This window comes from Narcine bancroftii, chromosome 3 (genome assembly GCF_036971445.1).
Source record: "Narcine bancroftii isolate sNarBan1 chromosome 3, sNarBan1.hap1, whole genome shotgun sequence".
NCBI classification, from domain to species: Eukaryota; Metazoa; Chordata; class Chondrichthyes; order Torpediniformes; family Narcinidae; genus Narcine; species Narcine bancroftii.
Window position 1 is genome coordinate 93,869,315 of NC_091471.1, and position 18,759 is coordinate 93,888,073.

Genomic DNA, 18,759 nt, shown 5'->3' on the forward strand with positions numbered 1-18,759 from the left:
GATGCCCTTCTACCAGGATGAAATAGATTATGAAGAGACTCAAAAATCTCCTGTCTCATTGTTGCTGCCACAAAAGGCCTAGGTCTTCCTGTGCAAAAATCAGAGACTAACGTTTCACCCGATTCATTCAGGGTCATATCTTGAAAGTGGAGACCAGAGTTGATCCGGTGATACCGGAGAGGATTGGTGTCCTGTGAATGAGCCATGGCAGTGAAAGCAATGACACCAGTTGTATGTAAAGCATCAATGGCCTGGACTGTGCATCAGCCATGACATTCGCTTTTCCTTGGATGTGCCGTATGTCTGATGAAAATTGTAAACTGAAGTCCAATTGGAGATGTGTGCTTGTATTCGCAGTATGCCTAAGAGTCTGATGGTCTGTATAAATGGTGAAAGGATGACCTTCCAGTAAAAAATGGAAATGTTTCACTGCAAGATACATGGCCAAGATTTCTCTACCAAATGTACTATACTTTGCATGAACCAGCTTGGTTGAAAAAAAACACCAGAGGTTCCAATTGCCCATGGACTTGGTCTAACACTGCTCCCACAGCACTGACAGATGCATCTGTGGTAAAAGAGAGCAAGGTGTTGGACTTTTGATATACAAGAGTCATGGCATTCACAAGCGAAGTCTTCACATCGTTGAAAGCACGCACAGCATCATCTCCCAAAGTTAATGGTCTTTTGAAAACAGATCCTTTTATATGTTCAGTAAGGGGTAATAGAAATGCTGTGGCATTCAGCAGGAATCAGTGATAGAAATTCAACATGCCTAAAAAACATCGTAACTGGCCAAATTCTACAGGTATAGGAAATTCTCAAATTTCTTGCACTTTTGATTCCATGTTGTGTAACTCTATGTCTCAAAAGTATAAGGCCATCTGCACCAAAGATGCCTTTACTGGGACTGATCATAATGCCAAACTCATCAAGCCTCAGAAACAATAAGGTGGCGCTTGTGTTCCTCTTCATCCACACTTACAACCTGAATATCGTTGATGTAAACAAACGCAAAATCAAGGCCAGCAAGTACATAGACATTTGGAGGGATGACAAATGCAGCTCTCTTGGATATAAGAGCTGTGGTCCATGACTTAGCAATTTTCAAATCCATCAATAATGAAATATGTGACAAGGAATCTGCTCCCAAAATGAAATTTTCCAATTTCCAACTGTGAAAACACACTAAAAAGGTTTATTGAGACCAAAATTCAACGCGAGTGACCTCTGGCTATATGTTTGAATTTGAGAATCATTCATGGCTGAAAGAACACATGATATATTGGAGTGTTTGTGTTCCTCAGGGGCTGAAGGGACCACAGAAATCTCTGCACCCAAATCCACAAAGAATTGAACCCAAGAGGTGGACTTTGAGGAAGATATGGTGGCCGACATGTCCATGGGCAGCAGCTTGCACTGGTCATTTCCTGGCTGCCATTTGTAGAAGTCACAAGGTGGCTGACATGACCAGGCAGCAGCATCAAATCTCCAGTGCATTCTACAAATATGCTGCCCATTGCCTCTACCATGTCCTTGATCACCACGATTCCAACGAGGTTGACAGAAGGAATCTTGTTGTGTGCCCAAAGTCTGGACCTGTGTAGTCATTGCTGCCATTTGCTGCTCAAACTCAGTTATCTTCGATTGATAAGGTGCTGTTGCTATGTTCGATTGATAAGGACTTGGCGCTACCTTCAATAAGGTGCTGGCATTTCACAAGGTTCACTATGCAGTTGTTCCAGCTCCATTTACTCCTGCTGACTCGGGGAAGAAGCCAAACCTATTTTCATTGCGAAGGTCGTGGACAGCATGATCCGCCAACTGATCGAGGGTGGACATCCGAACGATGCTCACCAAATGCCCTTGAAGATGATAAGGTAAACAGAGGAACCTCTGTTTCCAAAGATCCCCTTTGACAGAGTCTGTTCCAGCTAGTCTGCCCCATTTCCTTAACATCTGTGACGGTTACCTATTGCCTAGGGTGTCATCAGCTAGTACTTCAGCCATACGAGTCTCCCCAATGGCTAAGTACACCACAAAATAGCAACCGTGAGGATGTTGTGTGGGAGATTACCATCTGGATACACTAAAACATCCCCCACTACATAGGCAATCTGCTCTGGAAGATGCACCACGAGTAAACCGTACTTTGTTTTCTGACTTGTCACACTGAGAGCGGAGGAATGTGTTTCGAAGATCGTCAACCATTCTGGTACATTATTAATAAAAAGGGGGTGGGGGGAATCTTCAGTTTGACCTCCCCAACTGCTCTTGTAAGGGGTTTATAATCATCACTATCCATTTTAAATTAGAAGGTACTGTGAACCCGCAGGGTCACCTCTTGTAATGACACTGATTTACCCAGTTTACAAACAAATAAAGAATACAGTCACTTGTTTCTTTCAGCACAAAATGGAGTCAAATTTATTTATTCCCTTCAGCCACAACTCTGAATTCTTCAACTCCCCAAACACTACCCTGCCAATTCTCATTGGCTCGCTGCCCCACGGGTGATTCTGACGCTCTCACTCTCATCCTCCCGTGTCTGAAATCCATCAACCATGTTCTGACTGCTTAACAAACTCACGCATGCATGCTATTACTCCCGTGTGTCACTTCAAGTACGTCATCACTGGTCCCGAAGCAGGTAAGTATGCAACTACGAAAAGTCCTTGTCCAACAGTAATTGCCTTTTGATTTGTCACAGTGGTTGGAATCCAGAATGTGAAGTGTTCGCTGTAGAATGAGAGCTCTGTTAAAACAGCCAGGCATTGACCAGGATGATTTGCTTTTCTTCCTTGTGCATCAACTAAATATAGGAGGAATTGAATCTCTTCCATTCGCAGTGTTTTCAGAGCTGAGGATATAACTGTAACCCAGCCAAGGCCTGAAATCCTGACTTTTCCTTTTTTCACAAAAAACTGCCTGACCTGCTGTCTGTCTCTTTCAATTTCCAGTTATCTGTAGTTTATTTTTTTTAATTTTCTTGAGATCCTGCAACTTGAATTCAGAAGAGTTAAACAAGATGCTGTGATTGTACTTTACACAAAAATGCTGGCGAAACTCAGCAAGTCAAGCAACGATCTGTGTGGCAAAGATAAAGATACATAACCAACATTTTGGGCCTGAGAATTTTGAATTAATCGGGATAGGTAGTAGATTAAAAAAACAAGGCATCTAATATTATTACCTTGCGATTACATTCAGTTCTGCTTGCTCGCAAGTATAGGAACAAAAGGACAAATTTTATAAAAGTTGGCCGAAGAGATAGGCCAGAGGTTTAGGCTTCTCGGGCCACTGGAGTGGTTTCTGTGGAGGATAAAGACAGGTCCTGTTTAACTATTGTAATCTGATTGAATTTTTTGAAATGTCTGAATGTGTCCATGAGATTTTATATGGTTGATTTGGTAAAGATAGATTACAATAGGGCTTTGACAAAGCTCCACATGGGAAATTGATCCACAAGGCAAGAGCCCATTAGATCCAGCGCAGTGTGGTAAACTGATCGGAAATTGGCTTGGTGATAGGTGGCAGAGTGTGATGATGTTGGAGGGTTGTTTTTGTGACTGGAAGCTGTGATTAGAATTAAGTATCAGTACCTGGGACCCTGCTGTTCATTGTATGCAGTACATGACTTTCCAGAGCTCTCTTCAATGGTATCCAGTGAATCCTGTTTGTCATGAGATAGAGTGCATTTGATTTCTTTCTTCCAAGTTGTGAAATATCAATAGTTTAGTGTGCAGCTGGAATTATAATCAGGACTCAGATTTCAGATTATTGTCAGAATACATACATGAAATTACTATACAACCCCTGGCATTCTTTTTCCTGTAGGCGAGGCAGAATTTATTGGCAGTACAAAAAAAACCCCGAATCAATATACACATGTAAACAAATAAAAAAATGTAAATAAACCATGCAATACAGAGAGAGAAATTCAATAAAGTGCAAAGTAGGTGTCCTTAAATAAGTCCCCGATTGAATTTGTTGTTGAGAAGTCTAATGGTAGAGGGAGAGTAGCTGTTCCTGAACCTGGTGGTGTGAGCCTTGTGGCACCTCATTCCTGATGGTAGCAGCAAAAACAGTATGTGCTGAGAGGTGTGGATCCTTGGTTGCTGATGCTCTCCAATGGCAGTGTTCCCCATAGATGTTCTCTATGGTGGGTAGGGTTATACCTATGATGTTCTGGGCTGTGTCCACTAACTTTTGCAGGGCTTTAGGCTCTGAGTATTGATGTCCCCATATCAGACTGTGATGCCACCAGTCAGCATGCTTTCTACCAGACATCTGTAGAAATTTTCCACGGTTTCTGATGTCATACCAAACCTCCGCAACCTCCTGAGGGAGTAGAGGCGCTGACGTATTTTTTTCACGATCCCATTTGTGTGTTGGGTCCAGGAAAGATCCTCCAAGATAGTGATTCCCAAGAATTTAAATTTGCTCGCCCACTCCTCTTCTGATCACTGGATCATACACCTCTGGTTTTCTTTTCCCGAAGTCAACAATCAGCTGCTTGGTTTTGATGACATTGAGTATGAGGTTGTTGATGGGTATGTCTACAGTAGAAACGTGGACCTTGTTAGCTGGACCCAGGAGCACCAGAGGACTGCAACAAGTTGCAGCCCAAGTGCTTGCATATCTCAGCCTGTTTTAGTAGTATCAGTGTTTTTTTTTGTTGCCAACCATGGGAAATAATTTCCATGCAGGTGTTCTCGCCACATTATTTAGATGACCTCTTGAAATGCAGTGGTGTAAAATGCTAAGGAACTCGGTGGGTGAAGGACCTGTTTCTGTGTTTATTACTCCATCATTGTGGATCAGATTTAGAAAAGTCCATGGTAAATCCAATCTGGCTAATGGGGGCCAATCTACTTTCAACATTCAGCAAATTGATGGCAGATGTCATTCACAATGCAATCAACTGATACTTGTTCACCACAAACTCATAGAGATCTTGTCAGGATCATTTGGCCACAGACCTCATCATAACCTTGGACCAGAGCTGAATGCCAGAGTAACTACCCTTGATATCAAGGTAAAACTGAAATCCCTGGCCATTAAGGATAAAAAAAAAACTGAGTGGATAGTTTAGGTAGTTCTGTGAGAATACCCTAGGCAATTTACTGGAATACATTTTTATAGATGGTAGTTTTTGCTGTGGTATTCCCTGGTTAGGAGGGAATGAATGGTAATGATGGTGTTAATTAAATGGGCTGGTGTCTAGTTGTTGCAGCTGTGTACATGCAGAGAAAGGCAGAGCACTCATTCTGCTGAGCTGTGCCATGTGGAATGTGAACAGGCTTCAGTGTTTTGAAGTGAAACACTCATTGCAGGATAGATGGTCTGACCTTTCTATGCAACTAGTGAATGATCCATCAAAGTGATGCCAGATGTAATCCACAATGCAATCAATTGATATTTGCTCAACACAAACTCACTCACAGATTTTGTCAGGATCATTGACCACAGACCTTATCACATTCTTGATCCAGAGCTGAATTCCAGTGATTGCTGTTGATATCAAGGTAACTGGGTAAAACTGAAATTAACGACCATCAAGAGAATATTACCATCGGAGAGCAACGTCAATTAACAAGGATCTGCTCCATCCAGGACATGCTATGTCCTCACTGTTGCCATCAGAATGGAGGTACAAGTACCACATGATGCATACTATTAGGTTCAGGAATACCCTTATCCATCAGATTCTTGAACAATAGATTCACTCAACAACTCATTTAAGGACTTGTATAAATATACAGTAATAAATAGAGCAAAATACATCTACATTTGGACAGTTAGTTTGTTCCTGATGAGTACAGTTACCAGTACAGAAATTACTGAGCTTCGCTTGCAGAAAAAAGAATCTCAGGGTTGTATGTGATGTCATGTATGTACTCTTGACAATATATCTGCACCAGAAGGACTATAGAATACAAGGTGTTTCTTGAAGACAGTGGGGGTGGACAATAAATGTCAAAAAATAAATAGTATTTGTGGCATATGGTATGCTTGCCTTCTTACTGGTCAGGATATTATGAATAAGCATAAAGAGATCAAGTTGCAGTTGTTTAACATTTCCATTAGACTGTATTTGGATGACTGCATGAATTTCTGGTTGCCTCATTACAGGAAAGAGGGGGAGGATTTGGAAAGGGTTCAGAGAGATTTATCATCATATTGCATGGATTAGAGGCCATGAAAAAGATGTTGGACATCCTTGAATAATTATTTCTGGAGTGTCAGAGGGAAACATAATAGTTTATAAAATGAGGAGGAGGCATAGATAGGGATAAAAATTCGGACCATCTACCCTATGTGAAAATGTCAGATAAAAGAGGGTATTAAAGGTGGGGTGGAGGCAGAGATTAAAGGAGCTTTGTGGGTGTTTTTTTTTAAATAGAGGTAGATCTCTGGAATGGGCTGTCTGGGTAGTGGTGGGAACACATTATTGTATAATTTGAGGCTTCAATGTTCAGGGAGTGAAGGGCTGTGAATCATGTACAAACAGCAGATTTAGTTCAATAATCATGGGCCGAAGGGCCTGTTCCTGTGGTGTACCTGTACCTTCACTGATCACATCCCAGCAAATTCCACTATTTCTTCTCCTCCAGAAAATAGTTCAGATCACTAAGTATTTTTAGATTCATAAACGGAATGATCTTTTGCCTTCCATTCATAACAGTTGTCAATTGGCCGTACCATTCCCACTGTCTCTTTGAAAGATTTTTTACCTCTTCAGAGCTGTACCTCAGCAAAAATCTCATGGGGGAAAAAAATGACAGCATCTTCAATGTAGCAGTCTTCCAAAGTATTTCAATAGATATAAATGGGAACCTGTAAAGGTTGTCCCACAAATGCATAGAGGAAAGTTAATGTGATGGAATATCTCAACAATGTCAACAAATGCGTGAAGGTAAGGAATCAAAGGGATATTGAATTCTATATTGTGAATTAGTCAATATTGGAGTAGGGATAGGTTCATGGACAAAACTAGAAATTAAAAATTAGTGTGGGCTTAACAAATCATCTGACAAGAACTCAATACCAATGGAAAAACTAGTTCTGCTCCTATAAATTTATTTAACATGCTGCATAGTTAAGTTCAATATTATAATTTCTGTTTCGTTTGGTACTGAAATACATTTAAATACATTATTTCTTTACATGCAACTTTTTTTAAAACAGAAATTAGAAATTCAAGATAAATCCCAGAAGAACAGAAATGAGAAAATCGAAGTGTCTCACAAACTCGAACTTTCTGATCAACATTTAGCCAATACCCCTCAAGATTATATTGACAATGGCAGACTATTTACTTGTAGCACTCCACAAAGACGTGAAGATTCAGAATCTATGATTCTAATACATAGCATGAAGCATTCCGATACTGATCTTTCTGCAAGCAGTGACCAGGAGTCAGGTGTCGCTGACTTGAACTGCAGATCACCAACTGGTGGAGATTTCCTGTCTGGTGAAGAAAGCAGCAAAACTTTGTCAGAATACCCAGAGGAAGTTGCTTTTGCTGTGGCCTGAAACTCGTGCACTTGATTTAACAAAAAAGGACATTTTGTAAAGAGAAGGTACAATTCACATTCTCATATGCCAGAATGTAATTCACTTGTAGATTTTTAGGACAGTTACAGTTCATAGCTTCAAATTTCATTTTAAGTACATGGGATTTAAACACTATTCAAAACTAGTAGTAAAGAAACCAGTGACTTTCAGTTGGAAGGAACAGAAAGCCCAGACTTTTTGTTTCTAAATTTTTATTCCTCCATCTCTTATTTTATAAAGGGAAAAAAATAATTAAACTTTCTTCATGGTCAAGGCATATGATCATTTAAAAACCTTTTCTGCCAGGATTGACATTCTAGATGTTTCTTTTGCCAGATTGTTCTAGTGAGGTCAATAACAGAAGCCAAATGATTCTGCACCAGGTCAGTCTGTAAGAGGCACAAGGAACAACCGACCTTTTCAACCAAATCTATTACATCATAGAACTTGTCCAGGGTAAAATGATGTTTGTGATCTTAATAGCTTTTAAGCTGCAAATAGAGTCACTGGAGCAAACTAGTAGGTGGAGGATTTTACTAGATTGTCTCCTTGCTGGCAAGGAATTTGAAACTTAAAATCAAACTTTTTATTTACTTTAAAAGGAACTTGGTAGAATTTCTTCAATAATAATTGGGCTAAAAATCTATTGAAAACTTTTCTAGATTTTGTGTAACTAGAGTCACAAAAGGAAATGAGAACACTAAAAATTATTGTAATTGCAGAGCTATGAATTTAACTTGTGTATGAGTAATTAAGTAAGCCCATTTCTTTATTCATGAATCTAATTTTTGAAAAAATATTTAAAACTTTACAAGGTGATGTTTTCAAAAAGATTCAGGTGTAAATTTTAGTCATGGCAGAATGAGCAAAAATACAAGGGATCTTTCAGTTCATCACTTTCGAAAAGCAGTTAACAAGACGATCGAATTGGCTTGATTGAAAAGCATAGTCTGAGAAAGAAATGTTGGTATTTTTCCCTTTCCAGTTATTTAATAAATGTCTATCATCTGGTATTACCAGATCTAGCCTGTCACTCTCACCTGGGTATATCCTAGGGTGACAGTTCTGGTTTTAAAAAGTCCATACAAGTAAAAGGGTCCAGAAAAGATTTGACATGATGCTATCTGGATTCGAAGTAATGAATTATAAGGCAAGGCTGGGTAAACTGAAGTTGTATTCTCTAGTGACAGAGGCACAGGTGAGGAGACAATGCAAGTTTTATAACATTATGAGAAACAGAATAATCAGATTTTTTTTCTCCATGGTTAAAAAATATCATGTACTGGAGGTCATTTATTTAAATGAGAAGGTGGGGGGTGAAAGGAGCTGTGCAGGGCAGACATCATGGTCTTTTCCTCAGCTGTACTGTTCTAAATACCAAATTTTCACTGTTGAAGTCACTTTCCAGTAAGCAGTGTCCAAACTAACATTATATTTTAGTTAAGCTTATTTTTTTCTCCAAAGTCCTGGCTGTATTTGTACACTCAAGTTCAATGTCAGACCCTCTCTTAGTTTTCGATTTGCTACTTTTGAAGCCCAAAACATGGACACACAAAGAAAATTCTGCATGTGTTAAGATCTTATGTGGTGATTGTGATTTAATTTCTCACTTTAAGTAAAATATTTATGGTTTTGGATAATTCTGCTGCATATCTCAACATTCTGAAAATAAGATGTGCTCATGTTACTGTAAATACAATATGCTTAATGTACTGTAATACAAAAATGTAGCGCATTATAAGTTATCACATTTGTCCTTCATGTAAAAATAATTATTTGTGGACAGTCTTACTTTGTAACACATTTAAAGCTGAGAGAATACACTTTTGAAATTCCTAGTTGTACAAATTAATGATCTAAAAGACATGCTATATTAATGTATCTATGGAATGCACTACAATGATCAAGTTCCAAATTGAAAATTTCAACAATAAACTGGAGAAAATTGTGCAAATATTTCATGAGTAAAGCAGCCATACAATTATCAATACATATTTAACACAAGCTACATATACAAAGATGGGACAAATTTAGGGAATTTAGAAGCACATTTTAATACTGAAAATTTACAAATCATTTTAAAAGATCAGGTTAAATGCATTTTAATGCAAATAGTTTACACTTGGTAGGTCAATTTCTTTTACAACTCATGTCTTGCACAGACATTCAAGGTGTCAATTATTAACAATGGCAGCATCTTCCAAGAAGATCATAAATATAAATAACTATTTTCTGTAGAGAAGGGAGAAATACACAAAGGACACTGGCCTGGAGAGGCTACAAAATGCTATGTATAAACAACAGGGTTGACAATGAGCTGGATCAAATTCAGCTAAATAGTATGGAGGAGTTGAGTGAGCCTGTAGGATCAGTACATCTCATTTATGCATCAATTTTCAGATTGGTTTAAGAACACCCTCACTTTATAGTGAGTGAAAATATTTGCATGGAGATATAATTGAATAAGTAATGTAAACTAGCACTTGGTAAATGCTAATAAGATCATTAAAAACATCATCACATGATTGTTTCTCCAAAAAGGTTTGGCAACGGCATCTGAATAATACCATTTTAAAGTAGTGTGTGCCTTTTTCACCTACTTGGATTAATATCTTATTTGAAAGATTGCAACTTCAACACTATTACACGGGAGTGTCTACAGTGCAGATTTGTGTTCAAGTCTCATGAAATTTTTACTTGTACTACCAAATGAACCACAGCTGAAAGAATAAGTAATACCAAATTTAAGGGAGGGAAATCTAATCAAAGTATTAAATGTAACCAGACACCAGGTATAGAAAGTATGATTGTGAAGGGGAGGGAAGAGGTGAAATGATAAATTAGAGACGACACATTTATTAAATTTCAACTAAAAAATGAACAAAGTTCCAGAGATAATTTAGAATTAAATGTCTATCATAATGCAAGTCTGGGCAAGTTTGAGGTGAAGCTAATCCATTTCTACTATGAAACTTTAACTCTTAGTTTAACTGCACAGCCTACCTGATGCTGTTGGTACATTTGCACACAACAAATATCAGATGCTGTGACCCACTGTTACTCTTACAATATGTGAAAAATTCTGGAAATTAAATGGTCCAGCACTGGTACAACGGTTGAAATAATTCGAGATAAAAGAAACCTAAATCATCGGCCTAAGGTGCACACAGCATGGGGCTACAGCGGAGTAACAAAGATCTTTTTTAAGCAGCTTACATCTTTATTGATGCACACTTCAAATGTCAACAGCAAAAGGAATGGAAGCTCCATCACAGTTTACAAAGTATTCAATAACAGTGTTTAGACTTGCTGGAATCAATGTCATAGCCCTCTACCATCTAATCCACATTTGTAGGTTGTTGAATCAACTGCTTGAAGAGTTCAATTGGAAGTTTTAGTACTTTCCCTTATTCTACTTCATCATCTTTGCAGGACAAGAAAGTATTTAAAAAAAATTCTGAAATGGCAGGACTATTTTGTCCCAGTGAAGTCCAGAAGGTATCAATTAATTTAATTTTTAAATTTAGACACAACAGCAATTTCCCAAATGGTGGGAGGAAACCGGAGCCCCCAGGGAAAACCCACGTAGACACGGGGAGAATGTACAAACTCCTTACAGACAGTGCAGGATTTGAACCCTGGTCCCAATCGCTGGCACTATAAAGAATTTGTACTAACCACTACACCAACTGTGCCGCGCACCTGACAAATACTTCAAATCTCAGAAGTATAGGCCAAATATAATGGGAGTAATCTCCTCCTGAAACCTGTCAGCAGCTTTCCTGGACAGGGGTGCGGTGCAGAAGAATTGGATGCCAGACATCTTTTCTGTTGATCTCCTCATGAAGTCAAATACGGGTGTGCAAACTGCACTTACGCTGGTAAGTAGGCCAGCTGAATCTGATTCAGCAGGTCTGTTCAAACGAGAAATCATTGACCAAGAGAAAGGTAAGTGGTCTGGCGCACTAACCTCTACCTTGCCAAAGCAAGATGACAGCTCCCAGACACCTCCTCCTACTTACCTCTTGAAAAGGACTCCACCAAAAACATCAAGTTATCATTTCTAGTCACCTTCCTCCCAGACATTAAGCTTATTGTTTCCCCAACCCTGCCCTGCACAATTCTATCTCCCACCCAAGATAGATAAACCCAACTGTTCCTTTCTTTTTCAATCTTAACATTTCAGAATATACACAGCATAAGGATAGAAATAACACAATTAAAATGATATGTCCAAGTCAACATTGTATTAGTATCATGTACAAATTCCAAAGAGTGAAAATGTGACATTACAAATAATTCTCCTAACAAAGAAAAACAGAAAAAAAGAAATATTTATTTTATATATAAAAACAACTCATCTATATATATCCCGAGGATCTGTCAAATAGCTCTGGCCCACTTAAAGATAATAAAATCTGCAAGAATTCTATTACATCTGGAAAGGAAGATTTAATTCATAGAATAATGCCCGTTATATCCCATGAAAGTAATCAATAAATGGTTTCCATGTTTCTTCAAATTTAGTAGTTGTATCTAAAGTACGATTTCAGATTTTTTTTCTGGATTTAAGGCACAACATGAGAAAGCCATTGAAATAATGTAGGAGAATCAGAGTCTTTCCAGTGAAGTAAAATGGCTCTTCTACCTAATAGTGTAGAAAAAGCAATAACTCAAAATGCAGAAGGGGTTAAGGTTGTAATTGAGTAACCAGTATCATTGATTTGAGTTTAAAAAATCTTTCCAAAATTTTTTCCAACACAGGACATGATCAAAACATATTAGACAATGATGCCACATCAGTATTGCATCCATCACAAGTAGAGCTCATATTAGGAAAGATGAGAGCTAGTTTATCTTTAGACATTTAAGCTCTTTTAAACTATATTAAAGAATGACATGCACAAAGTGAAGAGGTATTAACTAGCCTAGTAATTCTTTCCCAGGTTTCAGGAAATAATGTTAGTTGAAGATCCAATTCCCATGTTTGTTGAATCTTATCCATGGGCAATGAAAGGGGTTTAACCGGAACAAAGTGTCATGTAAATCTGGTTGTCGAAATGTTAGATAATTAGAAATGATTGTATTCAGGAAATTTCTAATCTGTAGATATCTAAAAAAAATGCATGCATGGTAAATTATATTTGATAGAAATTTGTTCAAAAGACATCAAATCGCCATCAGGAAATAAATCTACAAAAGAGATAATTTCTTTAATCTTCCAAATAAGGAAGATTTGGTCAAGAGTACTTGGTGTTTAAAAAAAAAAATAAGGTACTTAATATTACCCAAGGCAAACTTTTTTAGTTCAAAAAACCTTCAAAACTGAAACCAAATATGTTATAAATATTTATTGATTGGATATATATTTACTGATCTTAGAAAGGTAATGCTGGTCCTAAACAAGCTAAGGAATAATTCTGGACAGGTTTCAATTCCAAATCTACCCAGAGTGGACAATCAAATTTATCAAAGTAATAAATAAATATAAATCATACAGTTAATATTAACTGCCCAATGGTAAAATCTCAAATTCAGCAAGACCATACCACCATCCGCCTTAGGTTTCTGTAAGTGAAGCTTATTCAATCTGACCCTTTGACCATGCCAAATACAAGATGAAATCTTGCAATTAACATTATCAAAATAAGATTTCAGAATAAAAACTGGAACAGCTTGAAATAGGTCTAAAAATGTAAGTAATATCATCATCTTAACAGCATTAAGATGACCAACCAAAGGCAAAATCAGTGGAGACCATCTAGTAAAAGATTGTTTCACAAAATAATAAAGGAGAAAAATTTATTTTAAACAAATATTAAAATTTCAGCGATTTTAACACCCAAATAAGTAAAATACTCTTTAGAATCTTAATTGGCATATTATCATAAATAGGATCATGTGAGTTTATTGCGAATAATTCACTTTCATGAACATTTCGCTTATATCCAGGAACACTCCCAAAATCCGATAGTAAAGACAGCACCGCAGGGATAGAATTAGCAGGATCTGAAATATAGACAAAGATCATCTGCATATAGAGAGACTTTATGCATATCTTCTCTACTAATACCTTGAATCTCATTTGAAAATTATGGAGTGCAATTGCAAGGGGTTCTAACGCCAGATTAAAAAGTAAAGGGCTGAGGGGACAGCCTTGTCTAGTACCTCAAAACAATTTGAGTGGGGATGATTTTTGATTATTAGTAATAACTACTGCTGTTGGTTTAAAATAAAGAAACTTAATCCAGGAATTAAATCCAGAACCAAAATTGAACCTTCCCCAAATTTCAAACAAATATCTCCATTCAACTCTATAAAAAGCTTTCTCCACATCTGATGCAACTACACATTCTGAAATCTTAGATGAAGCAGAATAGATATATTCATTAGTCTTTGAACATTCAAATGTGAGTATCGCTGTTTAATGAATTGCAGTTTGATCTTTTGCGATAATCCAGGAAGAATATTTTCTAATCTATTAGCTAAAACTTAAGAATTTTAGAGACAACATTCAAAAATGATCTAACTCTATAAGATGCACAAGATGAATCTTTATCTTTAAGAATTAGAGAGATGGATGCTTCATAAAATGACCATGGTAGAGTTCTTTGAATAGAATCTCTAAACACCTCACAGTGTTCCTATAGATCCACTGTTACTGCGTGTTCCTGCCCCACTAAGCTGGTATTAGTCTCTCTCCAGCTACATCCACGATATGTCACATGCATCCCATCATCTAAACAACTTCCAGTTCCCTCAACCTGACCACCTCATTTTTACTATGGACACTCCAAGCTCTACACCTCCATCCCCCGTACTGAAGGCCTTAAAACCCTTTGTTTCTTTCTCAACAACAGACCGAACAAGTCCACCTTCCTCTGCCAAGTAGAACTTGTCCTCACCCTCAATAACTTCTCCTTTGACTCATCCTACTTTCTCCAAATGAAAGAAGTAGCCATGGGTACACACATGGGTCCCCATTATGCCTGCCCTTTTATTGGCTATATAGAGCATTCCATGCTACAAGCCTACATAGGGAAGGCTCCTCAACTCTTCCTCTCCTTCATTGATGGCTATATTGGTGCTGCTTCATATACCCATGATGAGCTCATCGACTTTATTCACTTTGCTGCCAACTTCCATCCCAACCTCAAATTCTGTCCATCTCTGACAACACTCTCCCTTTTCTCGACCTGTCTCCATCTCAAAATTCAAACTAGACATTTTCTACAAACCTACCAAATCCCACAATTACCTTAACTGTACATCCTCATAACCTGTACAGATTCTAATCCTTTCTCTCAATTCCTCAGTCTCCGTTACATCTGTTCCCTGGTTGAGATCAATTCTAGATCATCCGAGATGTCCTCCTTCTTTAAATAATGTGGCTTCCCTTCTACCAGCATCAACTCAGCCCTCATCTGCATCTCCTCTATTTCCCGCACATCTGCTCTGGTTCCACCAAAGGCCCTAGATGTAACAAGGACAGGATTCCCTTTGTCCACTCTACTATCCCACCTCTGCATCCAGCAGATTATCCTCCACAATTTCCACCAGACACATCTACTCCTTTCCTCCCAGCCTTCCGCAGGGATTGCTCCCTCCATGACTCCTTTGTCTACTCATCCCTTCCTCTACAGTTGCACTCACACATCCTCTCACACCATTTGGACCCCCAAAATTTTCTTCCAAGTGAAGCAATATTTCACTTGTGTATCTGTAGGGGTCATCTGCTGCATCTTGTGCACCCATCGTGGCCACCTCTACATCGCAGAAACTGGACAGTGACTGGAGATAATTTCCTTGAGCAGTCTGGCCACTGCAATAGCAGGGAACTCTCAGTGACCAACCATTTCAATTTCGCACCCCACTCCCATGCCAACATGCCTATCCATCACCTCATGCACAGACAAACTGAAACCATCAGCAAATTGGAGGAACCACCAATATTCTATATGGGCACTCTCTACTAGATGACATTAACATCAACTTATCTGGTTTCAGTTTTCAGATTCATTGTCAGAGTACATCCATTACATCACATACAATCCTGAGATTCTTTTTCATGTGGGTGTGCCAGAATTACCATTTATTGGTTGTGCAAAAAATAGCTGTACACAATTCCATTTGGTCCCTCCTCCATCTCCCTCCCTTTCCTTTGCCCTCTGTCTCCTTTCCTCCAGCTCCCCTGGTTTTCGTTCATTACCTGATGAAGGGCTCAGGCCCAAAAGGTTGGTTGCATATCTTTGCTGCATGAACAACTGAATTTCTCCAGCTCTTTGTGTATTAAATTACAATCACAGAGTCTGCAGACTTTTTCATGTGATTTAACTAAATGTTGGGATACCCATACAATTAGAGGGCTAGATGGGCTAGAGTTCGTTAAATGTGTTCAAGATTGTTTTCTAAATCAATTAGTAGAAGAACCAACTCGGGACAGTGTAATACTGGATCTCCTGTTAGGGAATGAGCTAGGTCAGGTATCGGACATTAATGTTGGAGAACAAATTGGGTCTAGTGATCATAACTCTGTTAGTTTTAGGGTAGTTTTAGGGAAGAGCAAGGAGGGGCCTAAAGTTGAGGTTCTGGATTGGAGAAGAGCAAATTTCGAAGGAATAAGAAGGGATTTGGGGAGTATTGAGTGGGACAGGATATTTTCAGGTAAGGATGTAAATGAAAAATGGAGGATATTCAAAAAAGAAATTTTGAGGGTACAGAGTAGATATGTCCCAGTGAGGATCAAAGGAAAGGCTGGAAGTCATAGGGAAGCTTGGTTTTCGAGGAATATTGGAAATTTGGTTAGGACAAAAAGGGAGGTGTACAAGAGGTATAAAGAGCAGGGAGCTGAGAATTTGAAGGAGGACTACAAGGAGTGTAGAAGGAATTTTAAGAAATTTGAAAGGCCAAAAAAAGGCACGAAGAGGCTTTGGCAGACAGAGTAAAAATAAATCCAAAGGGTTTCTATAGGTACATTAAAAGTAAAAGATTAGTGAGGGATAAAATTGGACCCCTTGTAGATGAGGGTAGGCTGAATGAGAAGTCAGAGGAAATGGGGGAAATTTTGAATGATTTCTTTGCCTCGGTATGCACTAGGGAAAAAAATATTGAACCAGTTGAAGTAAAGAAAAATAGTGGGGAGGTCATGAAGCATATAAGGATAACCGAGGAGGTAGTGATAGCTGTGTTGAAAAAGATAAAGGTGGACAAATCTCCGGGACCGGAAAAAATATTCCCAAGGACACTCAGGGAGGCTTGTGGACAGATAGTGGGGCCATTAACAGAGATATTTAGGATGTCACTGGCCACGGGGGTAGTGCCAAAGGATTGGAGGGTGGCGCATGTGGTTCCGCTGTTTAAGAAGGGGTCCAAATGTAAACCTGGGAATTATACGCCCGTGAGTCTGACATCTGTGGTGGGCAAGTTGATGGAAAGTGTTCTGAGGGATGGTATTTACAAATATTTGGAGGTACAGGGATTGATAGGGAGTAATCAGCATGGTTTTGTCAGGGGTAGATCATGCTTGACAAACCTGATTGAGTTTTTCGAGGGGGTTACAAAAAAGGTTGATGAAGGGAAAGCTGTGGATGTTGTCTATTTAGACTTTAGTAAAGCTTTTGACAAAGTTCCCCACAGGAGGTTAGGAAAAAAGGTGGAGGCATTAGGTATAAATAAGGAGGTAGTGAAATGGATTCAGCAATGGTTGGATGGGAGGTGTCAGAGAGTAGTGGTAGAAAATTGTTTGTCCAATTGGAGGTCAGTGACTAGTGGAGTTCCTCAGGGATCGGTCCTGGGTCCACTATTGTTTGTTATATATATTAACGATCTGGAAGTAGGGGTGGAGAATTGGATAAGCAAGTTTGCGGATGATACAAAGATTGGTGGCGTTGTGGACAGTGAGGAAGATTACCATAGATTAAAAGGTGATTTAGGAAGGCTGGAGGTGTGGGCTGAGAAATGGCTGATGGAATTTAATACAGATAAGTGTGAGGTGTTACATTTTGGAAAGGCAAATCTAAATAGGTCATATGCATTAAATGGTAGGCTATTGAGATGTGCAGAGCAACAAAGGGATTTAGGAGTTATGGTAAATAGTCCTCAAAGCTGATACTCAGGTAGATGGTGTGGTGAAGAAGGCATTTGGAATGTTGGCCTTCATAAATCGGAGTATTGAATTCAAGAGTAGGGAGGTTATGATGAAATTGTACAAGGCATTGGTGAACCCAAATTTGGAGTACTGTGTACAGTTTTGGTCATCAAATTATAGGAAAGATGTAAACAAAATAGAGAGAGTGCAGAGAAGGTTCACGAGAATGTTGACAGGATTTCAAGGTTTGAGTTACAGGGAAAGGTTGTGCAGACTAGGGCTTTTTTCTCTGGAGCGTAGAAGATTGAGGGGGGACTTGATAGAGGTGTTTAAAATTTTAAAAGGGACAGACAGAGTAAATGTGGATAGGCTCTTTCAATTAAGAGTGGGGGAAGATTCAAACTAGAGGGCATGGTTTAAGATTGAAGGGGAAAATTATAAGGGGAACATGAGGTGAAATTTCTTTACGCAAAGGGTGGTAGGGATGTGGAATGAGCTTCCGGCAGACGTGGTTGTGGCGGGATCATTGGTTACATTTAAGGAAAGACTGGATAGTTACATGGAGAGGAGAGGACTGGAGGGGTATGGACCGGGTGCTGGTCAGTGGGACTAGGAGGGTGGGGATTTGTTACGGCATGGACTAGTAGGGCCGAACTGGCCTGTTCTGTGCTGTAAGTGGTTATATGGTTTGTGTTGTATTCATTTTTATGAATGATTTTGTTTTTTGAAAATTAACTATCAAATTGGTTTAAATTATTCGTTGCATGCTTATGAACAAAGGCATTAATAACAGTGGAAGATCTGGCAGCTGATGAATTCGAGGGCATGATCTTACCAACAGTCATGCCACTAAATTGGCCCCCTGTGTTGGGAGAGGTCGTGTACTTTTCTAGGTCTCCTCAGTAAGATGAGGTAGGTTTGTAGAAAATGTCTAGAGTTTGTCTTCTGAGATGGAGACAGAGGTCGAGAAAAGGCCTTCAATCTGAAAACTCTCTTGGACCAAACTGGAAGAAATGCATGGGTGACTAGGATCTCAGGGCATCTGATAATCTACCTAAAACTGGCTTTTCAGATTTAAAAAAAAATTGATACCTAGATAAAAGGAGATATTA

At 38.8% G+C, this 18,759-nt stretch overlaps 2 protein-coding genes across 6 annotated transcripts in view; one reads left to right on the forward strand and one right to left on the reverse strand.

Annotated features, from left to right (window-relative positions):
• mtmr7b (myotubularin related protein 7b) overlaps positions 1-9,516 on the forward strand; it is an 89,536-nt gene extending 80,020 nt beyond the window's left edge. The window contains exons 12-13 of one of the 2 annotated variants that reach the window (XM_069924563.1): positions 3,937-3,955; positions 7,199-9,516. In XM_069924563.1, coding sequence (XP_069780664.1) covers positions 3,937-3,955; positions 7,199-7,539 — 360 coding nt within the window. In that variant the 3' untranslated portion in view covers positions 7,540-9,516. Of the gene's footprint in view, positions 1-3,936; positions 3,956-7,191 lie in introns of both variants that reach the window. The other variant, XM_069924562.1, reaches the window with a different exon arrangement.
• vps37a (VPS37A subunit of ESCRT-I) overlaps positions 7,067-18,759 on the reverse strand; it is a 41,703-nt gene continuing 30,010 nt past the window's right edge. The window contains exon 12 of one of the 4 annotated variants that reach the window (XM_069924564.1): positions 7,067-7,474. The gene's annotated coding sequence lies outside the window, so the exon portion shown is untranslated. The other 3 variants (XM_069924567.1, XM_069924568.1, XM_069924565.1) reach the window with 3 other exon arrangements.